Raw genomic sequence first — 22,728 nt, 5'->3', positions numbered from 1 at the left:
CGGCGGACGGGTCCTTCTGTGCCGGCCCTGGCCCCCGCGGCGGGTCGGCCCCATCCTGGCCCGCGCGGAGGATGCTGAGCCCATGGGCACTGGGTGCCCCCCGGCTGCATCGTCCTCTCCCACTGGGATAACTGGTCCCGGAGCCCGCGGGATGCTGGCGGAGGTGCTGCCAGCCGCGGGTCGTTGCAATCCGCAGGTCGGTCCTGCAACGGGGGGGTCCGTGTCCCGCACACACGTGCCCAGGCGCTTACAAAACTGATGGCTTTATTAGAAAAGAGAGAGGAAATGTGTTTTTTTTCATTAAAAAAAGACCGTTTTTTGAGATGAACCATTTGACGCGCAAACGGGAGGCGGACGGGGATAAATCACAGCGTGGCACAAGGGCAGGCAGCTGCCCAGGGAAAGATTGGTCCCAAAAACGCCCCGGGAGACCCCTGCAGCGGGCTCTGCCTGTGCGCGGGGCCGGGGGGCTGCACGGGGCCCCGGATCTCGCCGGGGGCGGTGGTCCAGCATCGGCCCCCGTGCGAGGGATGCGGCTTGCCCCGGGGCCGGCTCGTGCAGCCCCCTTCTCCCCCTGGGTTCGGGGGGAGCAGCTGGAGCTGGGAATACACAGCTGCCGGGCAAGCACTGAAACTGCCCATCCCACACGTGTAGTGAGTGTGTCCGTTCTCTGTGCTAACTGCAGAGTGAGCCCTCCAGAGCCGCCATCCACAGAGGATCTTTCCTGGGTGGGGGGCCATGTCCAAGGGCAGCGTCCGGCTGCGCTGGGCGGCCCCGGGCAGCAGGACCCCCAGGTCCCGTGGAAGTGGCTGATGGCCGAGCGGGGACGGAGAGCGTCCAGCTCCAGCCACCACCGCGGGGAAGGTGGGACGGGGGGGACGAGGGCGCCTGGCTCTGCCGCGCTCTCCGGGGGCGAGTCCGCCCCGAGGGGAGGGGGACGGGGGGGAAAACGGGCAGCAAAGGGCCCAGTCAGTCTTGCAAGAGGTGGACGAAGCTGGCGGGAAAGACGCCGGTGCGGGAGCCGTCGCCCTCGATGAAGCCGACCTGGGGATGCAGAGAGGGGGGTCAGGGAGAGGCGGGGGGCCTGGGGCCGAGAGGATGGGAGAAAGGGGGGGGGGACATGCTCACCCAGCTCTGCTCATCCTCCTCCCGCGTCACCACGATCACCTCGCCCTTGGAGAAGGTCAGCTCCCGGGCCTTGTCCCCCTTGCAGTCAGCCACCGCCTTCACCCGCTTCTGCCGCCCCTTGGCCTGCCCAAGCCCGGGGGGGGGGCAAGGAGGGTGAGGGACGCGCTGCCGAGGCCACCCCGTCCCCCCCGTCCAGGATGCGACCCCCCCCGACACCTCCATCCGGGGACGGGATGCTGCGGGAGATGGAGGGTCCTCTGCCCACCCCAGCCGCCTCGCAGCCCCTCTGAGACCCCCCCTCATCGTGACACCTACCGGAGCGAAGCGCCTGGGCATGGGCACGGGGGGGGCCTTGCTCGGCGCGGGCTCCTCGGGGCTCTGCGGCGAGCCGGCTTTGCCCACCGCGCCGCTGATGCGTCGGTACGAGCGGGTGCTCTCCGAGCTGCCGGGGGGGGGGGACCAGAGGAGACGGCGTGAAAACCCCCGGCAGAGACACCCGTGCTGCTCCGCGCGGTCGGGGACCCTGATGGGACCCGACGGATGAAGCCCCCCGCTGCCAACCACAGCCCCCAGCAGACGCTGATGGAGAAGGTCCCCGGGGTTGCCCCAGGCTGTCCCCTTTCCTAGCCCCCCCCAGCCCCGTCCTCCCTCAACCTACCCAATCCAGTTGCCAAAAAGGGGAGGGGGAAATAAATCTGGTGACTTCCAGGGGGTCCCAATGCTGGTGTCTCCCCCAAAATGATCCTCATCTCCAGGGATAACCTGCACCCCCAAGGCTGCGCCGTGCCCACGCCTGCACCCCAGGGCCACCATGGGGACCCGAGGGGACACCAGCTCGGGGACCCCTTTGCTCCAGGACTGCTGGGGACAATTTGGGGTGCCTCATGCCCTGGGGGTGGCCGGCGGGGTTCAAAGCCGACCTGGCAGCGTGGGGAGCCATCACCATGCACCCCCCCACCCAGCGCCTCCCCCAGCACCCAGCTGGGCTGCGGGTCCCCACCTGAACTGCGGGTCCCCACCTGAACTTCACGGGGGGCATCTGCGCCCCGTCCGGGGCCGTGGCGGCCGGCGGCGGCCCGGGGGGCTGCCCGAGCTCCGGGGGCCTCCGTGCGGCACCGCTCTCCGCGTCCGAGCGGGTCTCCCAGTACACGGCCCGCCGGGTCTCCGTGGGGCTGCGGGAGGCGGCAGCCGGGTGGCTGGCCGCGCCGTCCAGGGTGCCCGGGGCGCTGGAGGAGCAGAGGCCGCGGGGCGCCGGGGCCTCCGCCGTGCCGGTGAAGTGGGGCTCCGAGGCTTGCCGGGGCAGCTCGGGGCGCTCTGCGGAGGGGAGAGCGCGGAGACGCGTGGGAAGAGGCGAGGGGGACGCGCTGCCCGGCCGCGACACCATCCAAAAACATCAGTTTGCACCGGGATGACGCTGGAGCAAAAACCATCCTCCAGCCCTAGACAATCTCTGCTCCTCCCCGGACCCCCCCAACCCCAAATACCCGGAGCCAAGGGGGTCCGGAGAAGCCCGAGCCCCCCGTGCCGGGCGAACGCCCCCTCCCCGAGCCAGGACCCCGCTCACCCGTGGGGCTCGGGCCGGCTTTGGCGCGGGGGCCGCCCCGCGCGGGGTTTTTGAGGGGCAGCGGCGGGGGGATCTCCTCGCTGTGCGAGCGCCGGGGCGGGGGCCGCGAGGCCACCAGGATGCTCTCGTAGGTCTTGTTGGTGATGTCCATGCCCATGCAGCTCCAGCGGGTCTGGGGGCAGGCGGCCGGGGGGCTCGCGGCCGGGGGCGAGGTGCTTTTGAAGGAGCGCTGCAGGGGGCTCACCTGGGGGCAGAGACCCCGCTGCAGAGCTGCGCCCCGGGGTGCCCGCGCTCCCCCCCGCTTCCCACCCACGGTACCTTTTCCTCCAGCTCGTCCTCGCTGTCGTAGGGGTATTCCTGGGGGGGCTCCCAGTCGTAGTCCACGTGCACCTGCAGCGAGAGCTTCCCCGCCTGCGCCTGCTCCAGCTGCAGCGCCGGCCGGGCCGGGGGGGCTCAGTGCCAGGCGCTGGGCGATCCCCCCCGCCGGCGTCTGCCGCTTCCCCGGCCCGGAGCGGGGACCCCCCTCCAACCACGTACCAGCTCTTCGCACTCGGCGTGTTTGAGCCTCCTCGCCACGTCCAGGGCCGTCTCGCCCGCTGCGTTCACTGCGCGAGGGAGGGACGAAAGGGGCCGAGCTGGGTTTACCGCACGCCGGAGCCCCTCTCCCAGCCCCGAGCGATGCAGCCCCCCCTTGCTCCCCCCGTACCCGCGGTGAAGGCGGCTTTGCCTTTCAGCAGCAGCTTGAGGCAGTTGGGCTGGTTGTAGAGCGCGCCGTAGTGCAGAGCCGTGTTGCCATCCTGGGTCGCGCGGTCCAGCGTCCCCCTGCGCCGAGCCACCGGGAGCAGATTCAAGGAGCAGCCGGAGAGCGCAGGGCGGCCGGGTCCCCGCCAGCCTCCCGCCGCGCGGCCGCCCCAGCGCCGAGCACCTGCCGCGGGCACCCGCGACGCCCCACGCACCCGTTCTGGATGATGAAGTCCACCAGCGGGAGGGAAGCTCGGTCCACGTGACGCACGGCCATGTGCAGCGCCAGCTCGCCCTGCTCCTGCCGCGGGAGCACAGCCGCGGCTCAGCCCCGGCGGCCGAAGGCGTTCGGCGCCCGAGGATGCTCATTACCCCCAGCAAAGAAGGGGCGATTTTTGCCCAGAGGCCGGGGAAGCCCCGTGCCCAGGAGGGGAGGAAAAGCCACCTATTTTGCTCGCAGGAGCAAGCGGGACACCCCAGCCCGCAGCCAGCCCGCGCCAGGCTCACCTGGCCCTCGGGACTGGCCAGCGGCTTGGCCAAATCGTGCCCTTCGGCGAAGGCTTGGAGCAGGGCCAGGAGGTCCCGGGCGCGGATGGCTTCCCAGAGGCGGTGCGGGTCGTCCCGGGCGCCTTTCTGCACGTACCGCCGCTCCATGTACTTGGCCACGATGTACTCCTTCCGGGCGCTCCTGCGGGAAGCGGGGCCACGGCGTCGGCTCGCCGGGGGCAGAGCAAAGCGGGGGGTGACGGGGCCCAGCCAGCCCTTTTCCCTGCTCCGGCTCCTCCCCAAGACTTGGGATCAGACAGAAAGCACCCGAAAAGGTGCAGCTTCCCACCAAGAGCCAGGATCTCCCCCACGTCCCATCACCGGGCTTCTGGGCCATTCAGTCGGTGGGAAACGGCACGGGGACGCGGGCGAAACAGGCACCGCTCATCGCCTCCCTCTGCAGCCCCATGCACGAGGAGGAGGAGGAGGAGGTTCGCGGGAGGCTCCGAATGTGAGACGCCGTCCTTCTCCCACCCGCGGCTCACTCACATGTCGCTGCCGGCCGACGGCTTGGGGCTGTCCTGCGCGGGCAGCGTGGCCTCCATGATCTCGTTGAAGCGGGTGTTTCCGATGCTGACGGCCAGCTGGGGCGAGAAAGGGGCAGGGCGGGAGGGGCAGTAAGCGCAGAGGGGCCGCCGAGCCCGGGACACGGCCCCGCGGTTTGCGACCCCTCATCTCGCCGCCCCAAGGGAGAGGAAAAGCAGAGGGTGCATCCGCTCGCGGGTGGCTTTCCTTGCACCAGCCTGCGGTCACCAGCATCTTCCCAGAGCAGCATCCCCCTCCCCAGGGAGGATCCGCTTTCCTCGCGGGGGAAGCTCATTTTAACAGGAGTACCGACATCCCCCACTTTAGCAAATCACTTCCCAGAGCTCCCCCCTCCTTTCCTGCTCCTCAGGCTGCTACGGCAGGAGGGAAACCGAGGTGAGACGCTGGGGAAAGATTTTGAGCACTGAAGGGATCCAAGCCCTGGGGCAGAGCGGAGGAAGGCGGGTTGAATCCTGCATCCTGGGAGGTTTTGGAGCCACAGAGACCCCAGAAGACAGAGCAGAGGGCGATTCCCCACGGCCGCAAGACCCCCGGGCTCGGGGAGGCGCTTACCAGCAGCTCGGAGGTGCTGAGGACGTCCAGGGTGAGGGACTGGATGCGGGAGTAATGCACGCCCAGCTCGCGGTGGATGCCGGAGCACTCGATGCACGTCAGGATGCCCAGGTTGGTGGAGAGCCACGTGGGGTCTGCGGGGAGCCGCGCCGGGGCTCAGCACCACCTCCCGCCGCCGTGTCCTCGCTGCCCCCATCCCCGCGCCCGCCGGGGAACGCGGCAAAGCCACGGGACAGGGATGCTCTTGGTGCATCGCCCCTGGCGGGGATTTTGCAGCAGCCCTGAGCGCCTGGTCCGTGATGCCAGCCGGGCCGGACCTCCTTCGCGTCCCCCTCCCGGCCCCCCCGGCGGCGGTTCCCGAGCCCCGACCTACCCGGGGCCCCGCAGTCGCAACACTGCTTGTTTCCCGGCATGTTCTTCACCTCGCTAATGACCAGCTTGGTGAGCTCCTGCAAGCCGCCGTCCGCCAGGCCGCCCGCCGCGGCCGCGCTGCCGTTGGGCTCGCCCTTGAAGGCGTTGCTCAGCGCTTCGTCCTTGCTGTTCTGCAGCACGGAGACCCAGCTGGGCAGCAGGGAGCAGGGGTCAGGCGGCCCGCGACCCCCCCCGACCGCCCTGGTGCCGAGCCTCCGCTCGGAGCGGTCTCAAAGTGCTTCCCCGGGAGCGCGGACGGAGAAGGGATGAGATCTGCCCAGCCGGCGGGCAGAGCCCGGAGCGGGATCTGCATCTCCCGCATCCCAGGCGGCTGCTCCATCCGCGATGGGAGCGGCTCCCGCCCTGTGTCGGGGTCAGCGCAGTGCCTTCGCACGCCCTCCCCAGCCGCGGGCCCCCACCTCGCGGGGTGGGGACGGGCCAGGCCACTTACACAACGCACTCCTGTTCGTCCTCCGCTTGGAAGTGGTACGTCCTGTTGTCTGCAGGGAGGAGGAGGGGAGAAAAGGTGAGGAGGAGATCCAGAATAGCTCAAGATAGGCTGCAACTACTCCCAAGAGCTGCATTTAAAAATAAAATCACTGCATGCCACTCTTTCATCACAAGATCCTTGCCCCATGCTTTCTTTTGGGTCACAAATGTCTTGACCTTGATAGATCTCACCCTGTTCCTTGGAGGGATTTGTCCTTCCTCCATAAAGGCAGCCAGGGAGACGCCCAGAGTCGGATTAAAAGGGCAAAGTGTGCCCAGGCACCTTGGCAGAGGGCCATCGGGAGCTGGGAAAACCCGCTTGGGCTAGTTTTGAGAAGCCTCCTTTGAAAAGGGAGCTTACACCTCCAGCCCAGCCTCCTCCAGACCAAACACACCCACCCCTCGCCGCCTCCGGATCATCAATCCGGGGAGCTGCCCCGGGGTGACTCCCAGCCAGACGCCCTACGGCTCGGCGAGAGGGAGGATGGAGCGGCACGCACCCCGCCAGCGTCTCCCTCCCCGTCACTCACGGGTCACCAGGTCAAAGCACTTCTTCTCCTCGGCGTGAGGCCGCACTTGGCAGGTCAGGAGGTTCAGTTTGACGGGGGGACGGTTTATCTGCAAGGAGCAAGGACAGAGGCGGGTTAAAGGGAGCTGGGAAGCAGCGCGAGTCACTGCTGTTTAGATCTGCCTGTTGATGAGCATCACCGACCCCGTATCTCCTACAGCAGTGTGATGTGCATCACACGTATCTCCTACAGCAGCCAACCCTTCAGCAGGAGGACAACCAGCGCCAGATGGTCCCTCCGACTCCAGCTCCCTTCGGGATAACTGTGCGAGTCAGATGGTCTCGGACCCTCCACGCGCTCCCTTTGCGGGAGAACCCAACGGGAAACCTCTCCTCCTCCTCCTCCTCCTCCCTCGCTGCGGTTCGGGCCCTCCACCCGCAGAGGGCAGCAGCTGCCTCCAAAAGCGCCACGTCCCCTTCGGCCTAGTCTGGAACCTCAACGCCCATCTCATCGGCCTTGCCAAAAACGCCTCTCGCCCACCCCCCTCTCGCGTCGACACAGAGCAAACACGGGGACGAGAGACGCGAGCAGGGAGCTCCCCGTGCGGCGTTTCCCGTCCCGGGCTCGGGCACTGTTGACCCCCTGTTTCTCAAGGTGAGATTTCAAGCCAGTGTGGGCAAAACTAAACCCAATATCAAACCAACAGCAATACTCAAAGGATGTACTCAAGGACCAGATAGGCCCTACAGAAAAAGTCTACCCAATCTGGTCTTGTAGTGCTTGGAAGTCACAGTCTGGTAGCTTGTTTTCCTGCTGAGACCCACAGAGTGTAGATGACTTCGAGGCGAAAGAAAGGACCCTCTAGAAGACGGGAAGGAGTGGAGGCCTCTGGGTCACATTCCCAAAGGACACATGAGAAACTGAGCGCTGGGAGGGTTTGAAAAGACCTTGGCCACGGCCTGCAGAAACCTCCCCAGGAGAGACAGTGCAAACCAGGTTCTCGAGTTTGGCACGTGCAGTGTGCAAACACGTAGCCCGTGCACCAGACTAGGGTCTGCAGGCGAACAGCGTCTCACAGCAGATATCGCTTTGAGGACAACCTCATGGCTGAAGTCCCCCGTTGCTTACCGTGCTGTGGGAGATGGTGAGACACCCGTACTTCACGCCACACTTCCTCTTCTGCCACACTTTCCGAATCCTGAGCCGGAGAAGGAAGAGGAGCGAGGAATCATTGCACAGCCCTAATTGCTCACATCCCTGCATCCCCCCAAACCACCGACACTCCTGCTGCACACACAAGCCCTCGACAGAGGCTGATTGCTCTCTGGATGCTCCCTGTAACTCGCAGAGCACAAAACGTCCTGCTGGACTGGTTGTCCTTGGGCCACGCTAGCTTCACACGCTGCCAAAACAGCGTCATGAATCTGGTAGTCTGGCTTCAGCAGAGCACATAACCACGTGCTCAGAGCCTGGTGAGCCAGTGCTCGTTTCCCAGAGGTGCTTTGGGAAGGTGAAGACCTTTTGGACTCCAAGGGCTTTATTTTTCATCCTAACGCCTCCCTCCAGGATCCTTTTCCCCTCCACAGCCCCCCTACATCAGGCCCCTGCCCCTCCATTGAGGGTCTTTTCGTAAGAAATAGGTTGATGACACCAGACCCCAAACCATCTCCTTGGGGCCCCTCAGGACCACCTCCAAACCATCTCCTGCAGTTTGAGACAAACCCCTGACCATCAGCTCCCCTCACGTAAGTCCTCAGGTCTCCTCCAGGCTAGGCAAAAGTGTGTTGGCCAAGAGTTTGTATGTGTTTAACACCAGACAGGACCAAATTCAACTGAAGGCCTGTACAATAAAGACTGAAAGCCTCACCCAAACATTTCTGCCTCGGGATCTTCCAACTCTAGTTGCTCTGCAGTCTCCCCTGAGCAGAACGCTCTCTTAGCCCACAGCAATGCCAGGATGGCGTCAGGGAGGGTCTCAGGGTAAGTTATACTCGTCCTCACCCATCGCTCTTCTTGTACAGAAATCCCGACTTCTCCGTCCCGTACTGCTTGTTCCCTTGGTGCTGGTGGATGCTGTAGCCGCTGCCAGAATTCTTCCTGCTCAGGTTTTCCTGAGCTCACCGGGAAAAAAAAGCATTAAAAGAAGTGAGAAAAACAGTTGTGGTGCCTGTGCCAGGGTGACCTAGTCCTGGGGGACACTGCCCGTACGCGGGCAACGTGCCCCTCAGGACAGCAGAGCTCCTGCAGGCCCTGGCTCCCCTCCCAGTGTCCTCCAGACCTCCTGCTCCGCCAGCTCCTGCACATGTCCCCCCTGATCCCCAGCTTCCCTTTCCCTGCTGCTCCTTGTCCCCAGGCTAAACCCCCACACGCTTCTCCTGACCTCCCCGACCCTCCTTCCCAGGTCTGCTCGGGCCGGTCCTGCGCCATCCCTGGGCCTCACCTCTTTGCTCTCCAGCTGCAGGATGCTCCGAAGGGAATCGCGCGTCTGTGTGAGCTGTTTCACCTCCTCCTCCTGGGCTTGGTGGAGCTGGAAAGAGAAGCAGCTGCTGTCACTGCTGTGCTGAACGTGTGCGTTCTCAGCGCTACGGGCTGGCACAGGGGTCTGAGGGACAGGGCACAAGAGGGACACATGCCATCTTAGTAGCTGTGTCCCAGTGGTGCTGGACAGGAGGATGGGGGACCTACCGCGTGGAGAGACACGGCGAGCTTCTCGATGAAGGGGTAGAGGTTCTGGGCAGCCTTCCAGCCATCTTGGAAGAAACTGGGCATTTATTTAATTCAATTAAGGGGAGATGCAAATGGGGAGGATGGAGAAAGAGGTTATTTAGAGAAAACATGACAGGAGACATGAGCAACCTCCCAAGAAGCTGCTCTTGCTCTGTGGCTCCCCTGCTAGTGGGACCTAGAGAAACACTGCTGAAGGCCGAGTGCAGCCCAAGGGGTCAGGACACCCCAAATGTTTGGGGTATTTGGGACAAAGGAGTGGCCTTGTGTTCAGCACAGCTCATCTCTCACCTCGTTAGGAACCATCTCTGCTAGAGGCCGGATCCCCAGGGTCCTTGCGGCCCAACCCCAACCAAGGACATGCTCTTGGCCAACGCAACTGCTTCCTCCCTGCCCTGGTTTCCCCACTTGTGAAACAGAAGAAGGGACCCAACGCCCACGCGCTGGATGAGGCGGGCTAGGCAAGCTCCTCGGTGCAATAGGAAAGGAGCAGGGACATTAATTCTCCTTCAAAACACGCTCGTTAGGAGCTCCACAGCTAACAGAGTTGTTGCTCAACTTATCTCATCCCTGGAAATCTGTCAAGCAACCAGATCACTGGATATATATCCCTGGCCAAACCCCTTCCCCACAGCCCCAGCGGCCACGTTTATAGCTCCTCGAGTCAACAAAGCACGTTCCTGCTCCCCGGATATAACCGGACGCTGATGCGCGTCGCTGAGCCCGGCCCAGCACCACCCCAGACAGCGCAGTGTGAGCACCAACAGCTTGAAGGAGAAGGACAGGAGGAGGAAGGTGCCCCCAGCCCAGGTCCATCTCCACCCGCCCGTGGGAGCTGCCGGTGGGGCCGCGCGGCCCCGGGGCCAAGCCAGCCCACCTCGGCTCACCGGCAAGCGGCACCTACTTGTGCTGAGCGTGGAAAAACTTGATGAGGCTCTGCAGGAAATCGGGCCCTTGCTTCATCTGAGACTCGCTGGCTTTCAGCAGGTACTGGAGAGGGAGGAGGCACCCGGGTTAGGGAGCAAAAGTGAGGACTAGCTAAAAACCCCCCAGGAGAAAGAGCAAGATGGGTGAAGTGGTTCAGAAATCAGGATTTCTTGCTCCTGGTGGGCAGCGCTTTGAATTTACGGCCCATCAGAGGCTGGAAACAGCAGCGTAATGAAGGACATGGTTGGAAACCCCTGACTTCATTGTATGCAAGCATTGAGCAGATCTGGCCACCAAATTAAACTCGCTCACGGGCAAGGGGAGAGCTGACGCCAGGGCAGAGCCTGCCCTGCTCTCATCTCCTTTCCCTGCGCAGGGAGGAGGGTTAAAACTTTGGCTCACTTTCAGGAGGCCAAGTCACAACGTAGGATTTGAAGCCAGCTCGCTGGGGACCACCCTCCGAAAACCTGGATTTGGAAGTCCTCCAAGCCTTGAAAAGTTCAAGGGCCAAGGCAGGCCCCCGGGGTTACCAATGGAGCATGCTTCGCTCACTGCTTATTGCTTCTGGAGTTAATAAATAACCCCAACCCAGCTCAGCTGAAGAAAAAAAAATAGTCCAAGTATTTCTAAGACGTGACCCCTTTGCTCCTAAAATCACATCTCGAGCAGAGAGCGCCTGCAATGCATCAGCCCAGGAGGTTTGTGGTCCTCCATGGGGACGTCCTGGGGGACAAGGGCGCACGGCGCTTCCACGTTATGAACCAAACCGATCAATCAACCACAGGCAGAAAAAAAACACACACACCCCTAGAACTTTTTAGTCACGTGAGCAAAAAGCAAAGCAAAGCAAAAAGAAATTTCCCTCCGCCGGCTCATCTCCAGGCTTGCGCAGCTGTCAAATTGCCCAGGAGGTAAAGTTTCCTCTCCGCCGCCCGCTCTCTCCCGGGGATTGCAACCGGGAGGCGAGCGGAGGGGGAGGCAGACGACCCGCCAGCCCTCCTCCAGCTGCGGAGAGCGCCGGGGCCTTCCCAGCGCGAGGAAACTCCCGGGGGCTGCGGGAGGACAGCCCGGCCCCGGCCAGGTTCGCTCCTGGCAGGACGCGAGTCGAGTGCAGGGAAAGGGAAAAACTCCCCAGCGCAAGCCCGGGGCCCCAGCCCTGCTCCGGCACTGCGGATGCCCATGGGTGCCATGGAGCAAAGCCCGGTGGTAGCAATTTGCAGGGTGCTGCCCAGAGCCAGTGGGTCCTTTGGACCCAAAAAGGGAGGAAAACGCCCCATTTTGCTGGAAACCCCTGGGATGGAGCCTCCTGATCCTGCATGCCGGCAGCTAGGGGCACGGGAGCAGGGAGCAGCCCTCCGTGGAGACGTCTCCCAGGCAGCCGAGCAGGACTCCACTGGCCGGGAAAGGAGAGGATTTCTGGATTTCTCCTTCCTCGCCAGCAGCACAGCCGGATAAACGTGCCGAGAAGCTGGATAAATGCGCCGAGAAGCTGGATAAATGCGCCGAGAGCCGGGAGAAAGGGCAGCCCAGCACGGGGGGATGCGCCAAGCAGGGCCGCGAAGCAGGAGGGGGAGAGGAAGCAGCAGTAATGCTCAGGCAGGGAGTTCCCGCTGTTTTGCAGCCAGAGACGGGGCAGGACTCCTGGGTCCCTGTCCAGGCTCCAAGGCTGACTCCTTGGGAGGGGTGTGCGGTTCAGCCACGTCACCACTCGGGGCCTCAGTTTCACCTACCCGGACACAGCCAGGAGCCTTCGGGGCTGGGGGGGGGGTCTATGAAACTGCTCCATGCAAGCAGAAGCTGCGAAGCCAGAGCGACTTCCCACCCGGAGCCCTGGGGGTTGGACCAACCCTGAACAAAGTCCAAGCCGAAAGGACCATGGGTGCCTGGCTCCCGCAGGGCTTCCCTTCCCTGCTGCCAATGGCAGGGCCCGAGGGAGGGGGAAGTGGCAGAGGAGTGTCCCAGCCCTTGGACATCCCAGCTGGAGTGGGGGAATACTCCCAGCACTGCAGCAGTTCGGCGTCCAGCCTCCTCCATCCCCCTCAATATCAACCTCGGGGAGAAATCGGACCGTGTCGCCACCCCGGGAGCCAAAAGGAGAGGCAAATATTGCGTGCAGATATGCATTTACATGTGCATGCACACAACACAAGCAAACGCCAGCCCTGGGAGACCTGCACCCCCATTTCCAAGCAGGATCCCCCCAAAAGGAGCAGCCACGGCGCATGCCCGCACGCACATGTGTGCACACATGCACGCAGCCTCTCCTCGCAGGGCTGCCTGGAAGCGGGCCCCTCCCCGGCCGGGCTGCGGCAGCAGCGGCGTTTCCATGTGCTGTTATTTATTTAACAGTGGTGCTATTCAAAGGAATGACTCATCTGGCCGGGCCCCAGCCCGCCAGCCCCGCGCCGAGCCCCGACCCCGCTGCAGCGGCCGCTCGCCCGGTCCCAGCCTCCTCCCCTGCCCTTTGCTCCGGCCCGGGCGGTGCGAGGGGCACACGCTGCTGCGCAGCCCGGCATGGCACACGGGGGGACCGGGGCACTTGCGCCCAGCCCTGCATCCTGCCCCGGCCAGCTACGGGGCTCCCGGGATTTCTGCCTTAGCGGTAGCTAAACGGGAGGACGGGACCCTGAGCTCTGGGTTCCCTCCTTGTTTGGGGGGGCTCGGAGGTCAGGTCTCCATCCTTCACCTTCTCAGAGCTCGTCTTGTGCCCACGGCCCCCCCGGGCACCCTGGGCCGCTTGGGAGACTCCCGAGCAAAAACGAGAGCTTCTTCGGGCTTTTTTGCAAATACGGCAAAAATGCAAAGTGAAACGGCAGCCTATAGGGGTTGGACCCAAAAGGCACACTTTCTGCCCCAAACACCAGCCTCCGGCTTCGCAGAGGAGGGCGGGAGGGGGCCGGGCCAGCGAGGATGGATGGGACGACGATGCCACGGCCAGGTGGGGCTGGGAAGGGGCTCTGACCCCCTCGGGCGGCTCCGACCCCCCCGGTACGGCTCCTACCTCGCACATGTGGAGCTGGAAGAGCCGGCGCTCCTTCTGCGCGTCCTCGGCCGGCTCGGCCGGCTCGGCCTGGAGGAGCCCTGCCAGGCGGGCGCGCTCCTTCTCCTTCTCCTTCTCCATCTTCCCTCTGCGGGCGGAGGCGGGAGGTGGGGAAGGGCCCTGCCACCAGCGGTGCACCTCCGCGGGGGGCTGCGGGTCGCATCGCGGAGAGGGACCGGGAAAAGCCTCTCCAGGCCGGAGTCCTCCCGGGGGGATGCGCGGGACCGGGGACGAGGGGGTCCCGCTCGGCTTCAACACAAACCTCGTGGGAAAGCGGCAGCGGCTGCCGCCGGGCTGCAGCCCCGGCACAAACCGCCTTTGTGCGGCGGGGGATTAGGCGGGTTTCGGCGGGGGACTTACACTTTGGTCTCGTAATCCTTCCAGGCCTTCTCGATCTGCTTCTTGGAGTCCTGCGGCGGGAGGAGAGCGGGGAGGGCAGCGGGGGGGCAAAGACCCCGGCTCCATCCGCCTGCCGCCCTCGATGCCCCCCGCCAGCGCCCGCCGCTGGGTCTGGATGCTGCTCCTTCCTTCTCTCGGCCACGGCCAAGAGGGCGCTTAGAGCGGGTCTCGCTGCCGTACGGCCCCGTATAGGGTCAAATCCTGCCCCCCCCCCGGCTGCTCCATCCCTCCCCGGCTGCCGCTGCCCTGCCGGAGGGGCATCGCGGCACCGCGGGACTCACCAGGCGCCCGTCCTTCAGCTGCCCCTTCAGCAGGCTGTCCAGGGGGAAGGAGACGATGTTGTTCAGGTTCTGCACCTGCGAAGGGCGCAGAGGCGGCGGCGTCACCCGCGGGGACGGCACCGGTGCCGGGGGGGGCCACCGGCCCCATCGCCGCCCCGCGAAGGGTTAAGGAGGCTGGAGACGGGGCGGCTGCAGCAGCGGGGCAGGCTGCGGCTTGCCGGCGCCGGCTGCAAGATGTGCGCCGCGGGGCCCTTCCCGCAACCCGCCCCAGCGCCGGGGCTGCCGGGGGCGAGCGGCTCCCCCCGGCCCCGCAGAGGGACCCGAACGCGAAGCCGCTGCGGGGGGAGGCCGGGGGGATGCGGAGGCCGGGAGGCGCCGGCTGCCCGTTCCCACGCCGCCGGCACGTGGGGTACGGGAACGCGCGGCGCTTCCCTCGCCCAAGGAACCGGTTCGACTCCTTTGCCGGGACCGTTCCCCGAAAAGCCCCGGGAGAGCGCGCGGGGGCTCCGGCCGGGCTGGGATAACCGGGAGGCGGGAAGCAGGGAGGCCCGGACTGGGGTAACTGGGAGAGGACGAGGCCGAAAGGGCCCCTGAACCGCAGGCGACCTGCGGCGAAAGCAGTTTTCTTTTCGGCTCGCTCCGGCAAGCGGAGCTGGAGGCCAGCGATGCCCCTTTGCGGGGCTCCAAGGGGACCGCGGGGAGCTGGCACAGGATGCCCCAGGGCTTTGCGGACCCGGCGCCCTCCGGCAACCCATTTCCCAAGCCGGAGCTTTTCGGATCCCGGCCCGGACTACCCTCCGGCAGCCCTCCTTCAAGTCGAGCCGAGGGAAAACCGAAACGAGAAGCTGCCTTGGGAGAAAAGCGAGAGGCCGGGAGGAGCGCGGCCCCCTCCCACCCGCCCGCGCTGCCGGCGCGCGGCCGCCTCTCCTCCCGCTCCCCATCGCGCTCCTCGCCCTGGCTTTGATTTACTTTCTTGGCAAACGAGATCAGAGATGCAACTGATGCAAAGGGGGAAAAAGAATGAATAAAATAAATAAATAAAGAGCGCGGCCCCAACCGCACGGCAAATCACGGCGGCCCCGGCCGAGCTGGGAACGAGCTGCGAAAGGCAGCGAAGGGGGTATCAGGTGTCCTCGGAGCACCGGGCGAGCACGGGGGACCTCCTGCCCAGGGTGGTCTTCCCAAACCCACGCGGACCGGAGGCTCCCGGCCGCTGGCCCCGGCGGGTCCCGCGCGGCACCGGGCGCCTTACCAGGTTCTTGAAGAGCGCGGTGACCTCGCGGGTGAAGACGGCCAGGTTGAGGAAGCCGGTGGAGAGCTCGTGGTTGTTCTGCGAGAGGTGGTTGTTGCCGAAGGTCTCCAGGGCTTCGCTGTACTGCTCCTCGTTCTCCACGTGGGCTGGGCGGTGGGACCCCGGTGAGGGCGGCCCCGCAGCACCCTTCCCCGGGAGACGCTCGGATCGCGAGGTCCCTCCCGCTACCCGCCTCCCCGCGAGCAGAGCTGTGTTCACCCAGCCCCGGGACACCAGGGATGTGCCCTAACCAACCTCCCCAACGCTCTCCATTTCCCTTTTCCCCCCTTTTTTAAGCTCGTAGCCCGCAGACGGGCACGGATGCTGCTCGTGCAGGATGGGACCGTCACAGGCATCGCCTGGGGACGGGGATGCCCAGCGCCTCTCGGAGCACGACTTACTGAGCCCGGAGACGTGAATGGCTTTCACATATTTCCTTATCCTCTGGAGAATGGCTTGGTCCCCATCCAGGCTCTGCGAAAGCGCAGAAACAAAACAAAATGAGCTCCGTCGCCTCGCCAAGCACGGATGACTCCCCCCAGCCCAGCTGGCCACACAGGGGCCTTTGGAAAGGCGCTTTCTCTGCCACACAGATGTGCGGGGCAGCAGCCAAGCTCGCAGCGCCGGGAGAGGAGCCCCAGGGATCCCAGCCCGCCGAGGCACGGGGATGCCGGGGCCACGGCATCCGGACCATCCGCTGCCAGGTCGGCGGGTCCAGCGGCCCTCGCGCTGCCAGGCAGGGCTTTGGCTGCCCCCGGAGAGGCTGTGCGCGAGCAAGACGGTAGCACGGGGTGACAGGCTCAGCCAGCGTCCCTGGCACGCGGTGAGCCCAGATGCTTTGCGGCTGCTGCGGGAGGCCAGCATCTGTTTGGCCCCAAGCAGCTTCCAGTAACTGTGAAAAATGCCTCCAGAGCGCTCGCGGGAGGTGTTTTAACCACGGAAGGGATGAAGGCTGCTGCGGGGCATCCCCATCGCGCAACGGGAACGCGCCAGCCCGTCCCCACCACACGCGCCAGGTCAGGCACGGCAGGGAGGCACGGGAGAGCCAGGGCACCGCGCAGAGCCGAAAACGCGGCCCACATCTTTCCGCTGCCCAACGAGGGCTTAAACCACACGGGCGGCAAAACCTGGAGGTGAGGACGCTGCCATCCGCGGACGTGCAGGACGGCGGGCGCAGGGACTCCCGCTCCATCCCATGCCGGAGATTTCCCACATGCAGCCGGGCTCCTCCGTGCCCAGACGGAGCATCAGCACGAACCGGCTCCCCGATGCCCGGCTCCTTCCCGCAACCCCCTCTGCCAGCCCCCTCTGCTCCCCATCCCCAGCCTCTTTGCAAGCCCCCTTCGTTCGCTCCCTTCCCCGCGCATCCCACTGGGATGCATCCGACCGGGATGCACCAACCCATGGAGAAATTAGGGGCTGGCAGAGCCGCGATCCCCCCAACGCAGGGCACGTTCATCCCCGCCGAGCACCGGCAACGCGAGCAACGGAGGCGAACAGCCACCATCAGGAAAGAGTTAAAGGCGGCTTGGCTGCGCCGCAGGTACCAGAGGCATGATAACAGGCTGGAAATATTTGGAGGGCGTGAAAGGCGAGAAGGGCGAGGGATGAAACCGCGGAGGAATTGCAATAAAGAGCCTCTCTCTCGCTCGCCGGAGGTTTTCGGGCTGATGTCAAGGCCGATTTCCTGACAGCGAGGTCAGCCCGGCTCCGGCGCTCCTCTCCGAGGGAGCGGGGAGGCCTCCGCGCCGGCCGGGAGGCTGCGGACGGGTTTCGGTGGGAACGCGCCGGCGCGGGCTGGGAGGGGTCGGAGCAGAGGGAGAGGCGGAAAGCGGCCTCCCCCCGGCATCGCGGCCAGCACGGAAGGGGCTGCAGCCGCCCCACGGTGCCGGTGGCCCTGGAAAAACACTTTTGACACCCACGTCCCCCATCCCGCTCCGGGGGACAGTGCAGCAAAGCAGCCCGAGCGCCCTCGGGCGAGCTCCAGGACTCGACACCCATCTCCTGGCCCCACGGCCCTGGGAGGCGTCACCAGGCCGTATTGGCTGCACGGAGCACGAGGGAGGCCGCTGGGGCCCCCAAAGCCGCCCGTATCCCCTGGCTGCACCCAGCACCAGCACCCCGGCTCCCCGGGGCAGAGGCAGCCGCCTGCCTCGGAGGGGGAAGCAAGCGTCCCGGAGAGGAGCAGCCCTCCGGCACAGCGCGGCCCCGGGATCGCCGCCGAGAGCAGGCCCGGGCTACAAAACCAGCCTGCAAGAGGTGGCCAGGCTTAGCCTGGGAAAGGGGAAACTGAGGCAGGATGAGACGTTTTGGGTGCGTAAAGGCACCGTGCAACGAGGAGAAGAAACTGCTCCGTGTCCCACGCTGCCTCGAGCCCGCAGCCGGAGGAGGCGAAACCCAGGGAGTGCCGGTCGGGAAGGACACGGGGGGTCGGAGCAGTCGGGAAGGGGGTGGCAGAGCTGGGGACCAGCTGCGCTCCCGTGGGAAATCACGGCACGGTCCTCCCCGGCCGTCGGGGATCCCGCCAGGCGTGCCGGCTTCCCCGTGCCCGGCTCCGGGAGGAGGAATCTCCTGTCGCTCCGGCAGCTGGGGCCACGCGGGCTTCCCCGGCGGCCCCGCATCCCCCGCGGATGCTCAATGGGGGCCATTCTTCTGCCTCCCCCTCCCGCCGCCGGCTCGTGCCGCTCGGCGCGGGAGCTGCCGCGGGTACCAGGGGCCGGGAGGCGAAGGGCAGCGGCGCGCGGCGGGGATGCCGGGCGAGCGGCACGGCGACGAGGCAACGGGAGAGATCGGCCCCCGACTCCGCTACCGAGCACATCCCCGACCTCTGTCACGTCATTTCGCCTGGATCCCAAACGGGGGAAATGCTTTTCCCACCCGGATCCGGAGGCGCCCAGTGCATGCACGACACTTCTCGCGCAAGCAGCGCCCAGCACCATCTCACACCACCGAGTGCTGGGGGCAAGCCAGACCTTTGAGCCCCCCCCAGAGAGGCCGAAATCAGGGCTCAGCACGTCCCAGTACCCAACCGCCTGCTGCAGAGGGGACAAGGACCATCTCCACCTTTCCCCTTCCCTCCCCATCACTCAGCGGATGGGGACGGGAGAGAGACCAGAGCCGATTCAGACCCAGGGAGCTGCTTTGCTCCCCCAGACTCGCCAGAGGCCGACCCCAGCCCGCCGCGGGGCCGGCCGCAGTGACCGGCAGCAGGACGGCCAATGCAGTGCAGAGCGGAGGAGGAGCAGGGATTTGAGGCCTCTTTTCCAGCCCCGAAGCACATCAGTTCACGGGAAAACGCAGCTCCAGAGCCCTGACCTGCCCCGAGCCCTCTGCGGGCTCCGGGCCAAGTCACATCCCACCCGGGCCTCGGTTTCCCCTCCCCGAGCGCACGCGGCAGAGCCGTAACCTCCGCGGGACGCGACTTGCGCCTCTGCCACAGTCCCAAGACCCCCGAAACCCCCCAGGGAGGGGGGAAAAAAGAAGCCCTTTTCATCCCAGGAGGGAAACTGAGGCAGAGCCTCCACGTCCACCCTGCACCGGTGGGGTGGGAGATGGTGCAAATCTCCCAGGCTCGCGGTCGGGCGTGCTGCTTGCGAGTCCCGGCTCCCAGGCACGCTTCCCGCGGGAACCCGCCGGGAACGCCGCACCGCTGGCCCCCACCACCCCGCGGGATGCCTTCTCCCCCCACCACCGTCCCTGAGGACGCCAAGCAGCCAAAGGAAATTCCCGCGGCTCCCTCCTGAAGGGAGCTGCCTCCCCCTCCGGAGCGGGGCCGCGGCGGGCGCGAGCCGGCGGCGCTGGGATGCTTCCCACTGTCCCGTCTCCCAGCTCGGAAGGGGGACCCCGGAGGGGGGGGCCGCCGGCACCTGGCCCCGCTCTGCCGGCGCTGCCTGGCTCCCCTTCAAAGCCATTCCTCGGCGCAGCGGAGCTGGCAGAGGACGCGGGAGCAGCTGGAAAGCGCCTCGCTTAAAGGCGAGAGCAGGGAGAGGGGGAAGGATCCCCACCGCCGCCTTCGCCCCGGCTGGACCCCTGCCCGTCCCGCAAACGCTTTCAAGGGGGGGGCGAAAAACACTCTCAGTTTTTTAATCACGGAGGGGGGACGGCGGATACCACATCACGTCAGGGCTGGCTCCAGCGCTGCAACTCGATCCCGGCGAGCTTTTCCCCAAACTAGAGCCAGACACGGCGGGTTGATGCTCTTCCCGACTCCGAGGAAAACCGCCGGTGCCGGCCGGGGCGAGCGGCAGCGCTCGGGGCTGCAAGCGAAACCGGTTCAAGGAGATGTTTCGTCCATTCCCGCAGGCCTCGGCCCCGGGAAAACGGACACGTGGGGCTGCTCCGAGGATGCAAGCGGCCGCCTCGGGCATCCCGAATCCCCAGCTCAAACCGAAAGCAGACGCAAGCGCTTCTGGGCGATGGAGGGTGCAGCGTGCGGGCCGTCCCGCGGGACACGGCACCGGGGCGTTCCCGGCGCCACGCCGCCCGCACCCGTCCCCGCGCAAGGGCAGCGCAAACAGCACGAGCCTCCCCAAACTTTGCCGACGGTGGCTTTCCCGCGACGCCGCTGGTGAGGAAGACGAGGGAGGCGACGGGGCCACGGCGCTGCCAGCCCCCTGCCAGCCCGGCCCCACGGCCCCTGGGCGAGCTTTCGCCCAAAACAAAGTGAAAATGAGAATCGCAGCGATTTGCAGCGAGTGACACAAACTCTCGGCTTGAGACGAGCCAGGTGGCCCCGCTCGGCCTCCCTCGGGGTGGGGGGGGACCCCAATAAGCAGAGGGAGGGCCCAAGGCGACCCGCCGGGGAGGGCGGCCGCTGCGGGAAGAGCACCCATGGGTGCCAGGGGCGCTCCCAGCCCCGGCAGAAGGGGGGCACGGGGGGGAAGGGGGGTGTCCCAGGCGGGGAGCGCAGCCGCGGCCCCCCGGCCCCGCTCACCTCCTCCAGCGCCCCCACCGCCCCCCGGCACTTCGGCATCTTGGAGGCGAAGGCGGCGGCCGGGGAGCTCAGGTCCTCGCCGGTCGCGGCCAGGAACTCCGCCACGCTCAGCTGCTCCGGCATGGTGCGGCCGCCGCCGGGGGCTGCGCCGGGGGCGGCACCGGCGGAGCCCGGCAGCGCACCGGGAGCGGCACCGGGGGCGGCACCGGGGGTGGCACCGGGGGTGCCCGGCAGCGCACCGGGGGCGCCGGGCGGCCGCAGCGGAGGGCTGGGCTCGGCGTGTCGGTGCCGGTGCCGGTGCCGGTGCCGGTGCCGCTCAGCGCCCCATGCCCGCAGCGCGCCAGGCCCGCCGGGCTGCGCCGGGGAGTTTCTCCCTCTGCCCGCCCGCTCGCTCGCTCCCTCCCCGCCGCCGTCACGTGGGCCGGCCCCGCCGCTTGGCCGCCGGCCCGTTAAAGGCGAAGCGCCGCCGGGCCCCTTCCCCCTCCCCCGGGCCGGCCCGCTGCACCGGGAGCCCCGGCAGCGGCGAGGAGCGGGGTGCCCCCCCGGCCGCCCCCCTCTGCCCGGGCTGCGGGGGGGCAGAGCAGCGAGGAAGACAAAACCCTTCGGCCTCGCTCCGGCAGGGCCCGGGGCTCCCCGAGCCTCGAGTCACGGCCCCCGCTGTGCCGCCCGCAGGGGCTCCTGGCGCCTGGCGGCCCCCCGACACCCCAAACCCCCCCGTGGGATCCAGCCCCCACCAGTCCCCCTGGGGATTTCTAGGGGAAGGAGAAAGGAGAAGAGCGAGCTGCTGGCAAATAACAGGAAAGAGAAGCGGAGAAGGGGGCCGGGGTCGTGTCTCTGCACGGAGACTCTCCAGGGCTCTGCTGGCAAGGGGCAGGCAGTGATTCCCGGAGCGCTTTGCTCTTCCGCAGCGACAGAAAACGGGGATTTTGTCGTCCCCATCTCTGCAGCCGCCTGGCCCTGGCGGGGTGAGCCCGGCCCGGTGGGAAGGGCTGGATTTTGGTCCCCTTCGTGTGATGATTTGGGGAAGCACGGGCAGCGAGGCCGGGGGCTGCCGAGTGCCTCCCGCCATGGGGCTGGCGCTGGGGACAAGGTTGCAGAGAGCAGCAGGAGCCTTTTCTCCTCCTGCCTGGAAAAGGGGCCAGGAAACTGCGGCTGTGTCCAACCAGGCAGAGCCAGGCCAAGCTTCCAGCCAAGCCCGGCGCCGCCGGCGCGTGCAGACCCCAAACCCGTCCCTGGGAGCGATTCAAGGCGTTCCCAGCCGAGGGGCCCGTCGCTGGCAGCTCACGGAGACAAAGCATGGATAAAAAATACATCTGGCCGTGAGAAAGCAACACCCCACTGAGCCCCGCGAGCGCTGGGGGGCCCTGGCCCGAGGCCCCCGCTCTGCTGCTCGGGGAGGGCCGGGTGGATGCACCGTGCGTGGTCCGTCGTGACTCTCCCCGGGCCGGCACCTTCCCGGGATGGCCCCAGCCTCGGGGCTGGGAAGTGGGGAAGGGGCACGGGCCGGGCGGCGTTTCCACCCAGGCTGTTGATCCAGGAGCAGCAGGAGGGAAAGGGGCTGCAGAGCAAGGAACGGCCCCGGATTGGAAAAGCAGGATCTGGCCACGTCCCGTCACGGCATGGGAAGGGCATGCAAGCAAAATGAACCCCGTTGTCACCTCCCTTCATCCTCTGATGCTTCGTAGCTGTATTTACCTGGGGGTGCTGGAGGGGAACGGGAGGAATTTGGGGGGTCCCAAAGAGCCCCTGCTCCAGCCAGGCAGCCCAGGAGGCTCCTTTGGCGATGGGGGGGGGGGGCAGCCCCAGCAAAGCACCGCTCGGGGCAGCCCACGGCCGACGCAGAGCAGCGGGGGCTGGATTTCAAAGCCCACCCTAAACCCTGCAGCTCCCACCCGGCGGTGGGGGAGACCCCCCCCCCAACCCAGCCCTCTCCTCTGCTCCCCTCCCAAGAGAGGGTCCCTCCGGCGGGAGCAGGGCTGGGACACGGGCTCTTTCCTGGGGTGGCCCTGCCACCTCCTGGCCAGCGTGGGGACTGCCAGCCGGGCCGGTGCCACCTCCATCCCTGCTCCGGGACCCGCAGCCCCCCGCGGGACAGGGGCTGGGGACGCGGGACAGGCCCCTGCCCCATCAATCTGTGCCCCTCACTGGGCCTGGCCTTTCCTCCTCCTCCTCCTCCTCCTCCTCCTCCTCCTCCTCCGCCCGGACAGGTACCGTCGGAACAGTGATGCCGGGGTGGTAGCCATGGCACCAGGCACCATGGGATGTCACCGAGTACCGTGGGATGTCACCGGGTACCACGGGACATCACCGAGGACCGTGGGATGTCACCGGGTACCACGGGACATCACCAGCTCTCGGTGCTGCGAGCCCTGGGGAGGGTCTGGTGCTGCTGCGGCAGCGCCCGGGAGAAGGACCCTCCTCGGGGACGGCCCCAAAAAGGTTTCTCACTCTCCGGTCCCCAAATCCTGCCCTGAAACACAGGTGCACGAGCCCATCCCGGCCCCGGTGCCCTGCGGAGACCCCAGCCTCCTCGCCCCGCCGCTGGCCCCGGGGATTTTCCCACTCTCGCTGTTTCAGACCCAAGGGGTGAAACCAGCCCACCATCTCCCTCCCCCCCCCAAAACCCCCTGCAAACAGCACGAGCTCA

General features: G+C 66.6%; 1 protein-coding gene across 1 annotated transcript; it reads right to left on the bottom strand.

The window, feature by feature from the left end:
• Positions 1 to 247: 247 nt before the first annotated feature.
• On the bottom strand, positions 248 to 20,502 carry ASAP3 (ArfGAP with SH3 domain, ankyrin repeat and PH domain 3). Its single transcript, XM_064524975.1, has 26 exons — positions 20,082 to 20,502; positions 15,550 to 15,622; positions 15,110 to 15,255; positions 13,858 to 13,932; positions 13,538 to 13,587; positions 13,139 to 13,265; positions 10,115 to 10,200; positions 9,172 to 9,247; positions 8,927 to 9,013; positions 8,488 to 8,597; positions 7,615 to 7,684; positions 6,508 to 6,595; positions 5,940 to 5,988; positions 5,451 to 5,638; positions 5,078 to 5,211; positions 4,469 to 4,563; positions 3,941 to 4,121; positions 3,649 to 3,734; positions 3,399 to 3,514; positions 3,230 to 3,297; positions 3,011 to 3,118; positions 2,693 to 2,936; positions 2,148 to 2,442; positions 1,444 to 1,570; positions 1,129 to 1,251; positions 248 to 1,044 (listed from the first exon to the last, which is right to left on the bottom strand). The coding sequence occupies exons 1-26, from the start codon at positions 20,202 to 20,204 to the stop codon at positions 970 to 972; spliced, it is 3,000 nt and encodes a 999-aa protein (XP_064381045.1). The 5' UTR covers positions 20,205 to 20,502; the 3' UTR covers positions 248 to 969.
• Positions 20,503 to 22,728: the final 2,226 nt, after the last annotated feature.

This window comes from Dromaius novaehollandiae, chromosome 23, assembly GCF_036370855.1.
Source record: "Dromaius novaehollandiae isolate bDroNov1 chromosome 23, bDroNov1.hap1, whole genome shotgun sequence".
Lineage (NCBI taxonomy): Eukaryota > Metazoa > Chordata > Aves > Casuariiformes > Dromaiidae > Dromaius > Dromaius novaehollandiae.
This window is presented reverse-complemented; position numbering and strand designations above follow the sequence as displayed.

Bases quoted from the DNA above. Each gene is read 5' to 3' on its own strand.
- ASAP3 (XM_064524975.1), bottom strand. From the start codon at position 20,204: ATGCCGGAGCAGCTGAGCGTGGCGGAGTTCCTGGCCGCGACCGGCGAG. The intron at 8,598-8,926 runs GTGAGGCCCAGG...CGGTGAGCTCAG, and splicing joins TGCAGCTGGAGAGCAAAGAG to GAAAACCTGAGCAGGAAGAA. The intron at 5,212-5,450 runs GTAGGTCGGGGC...GGCTCCCCGCAG, and splicing joins TTGCGACTGCGGGGCCCCGG to ACCCCACGTGGCTCTCCACC.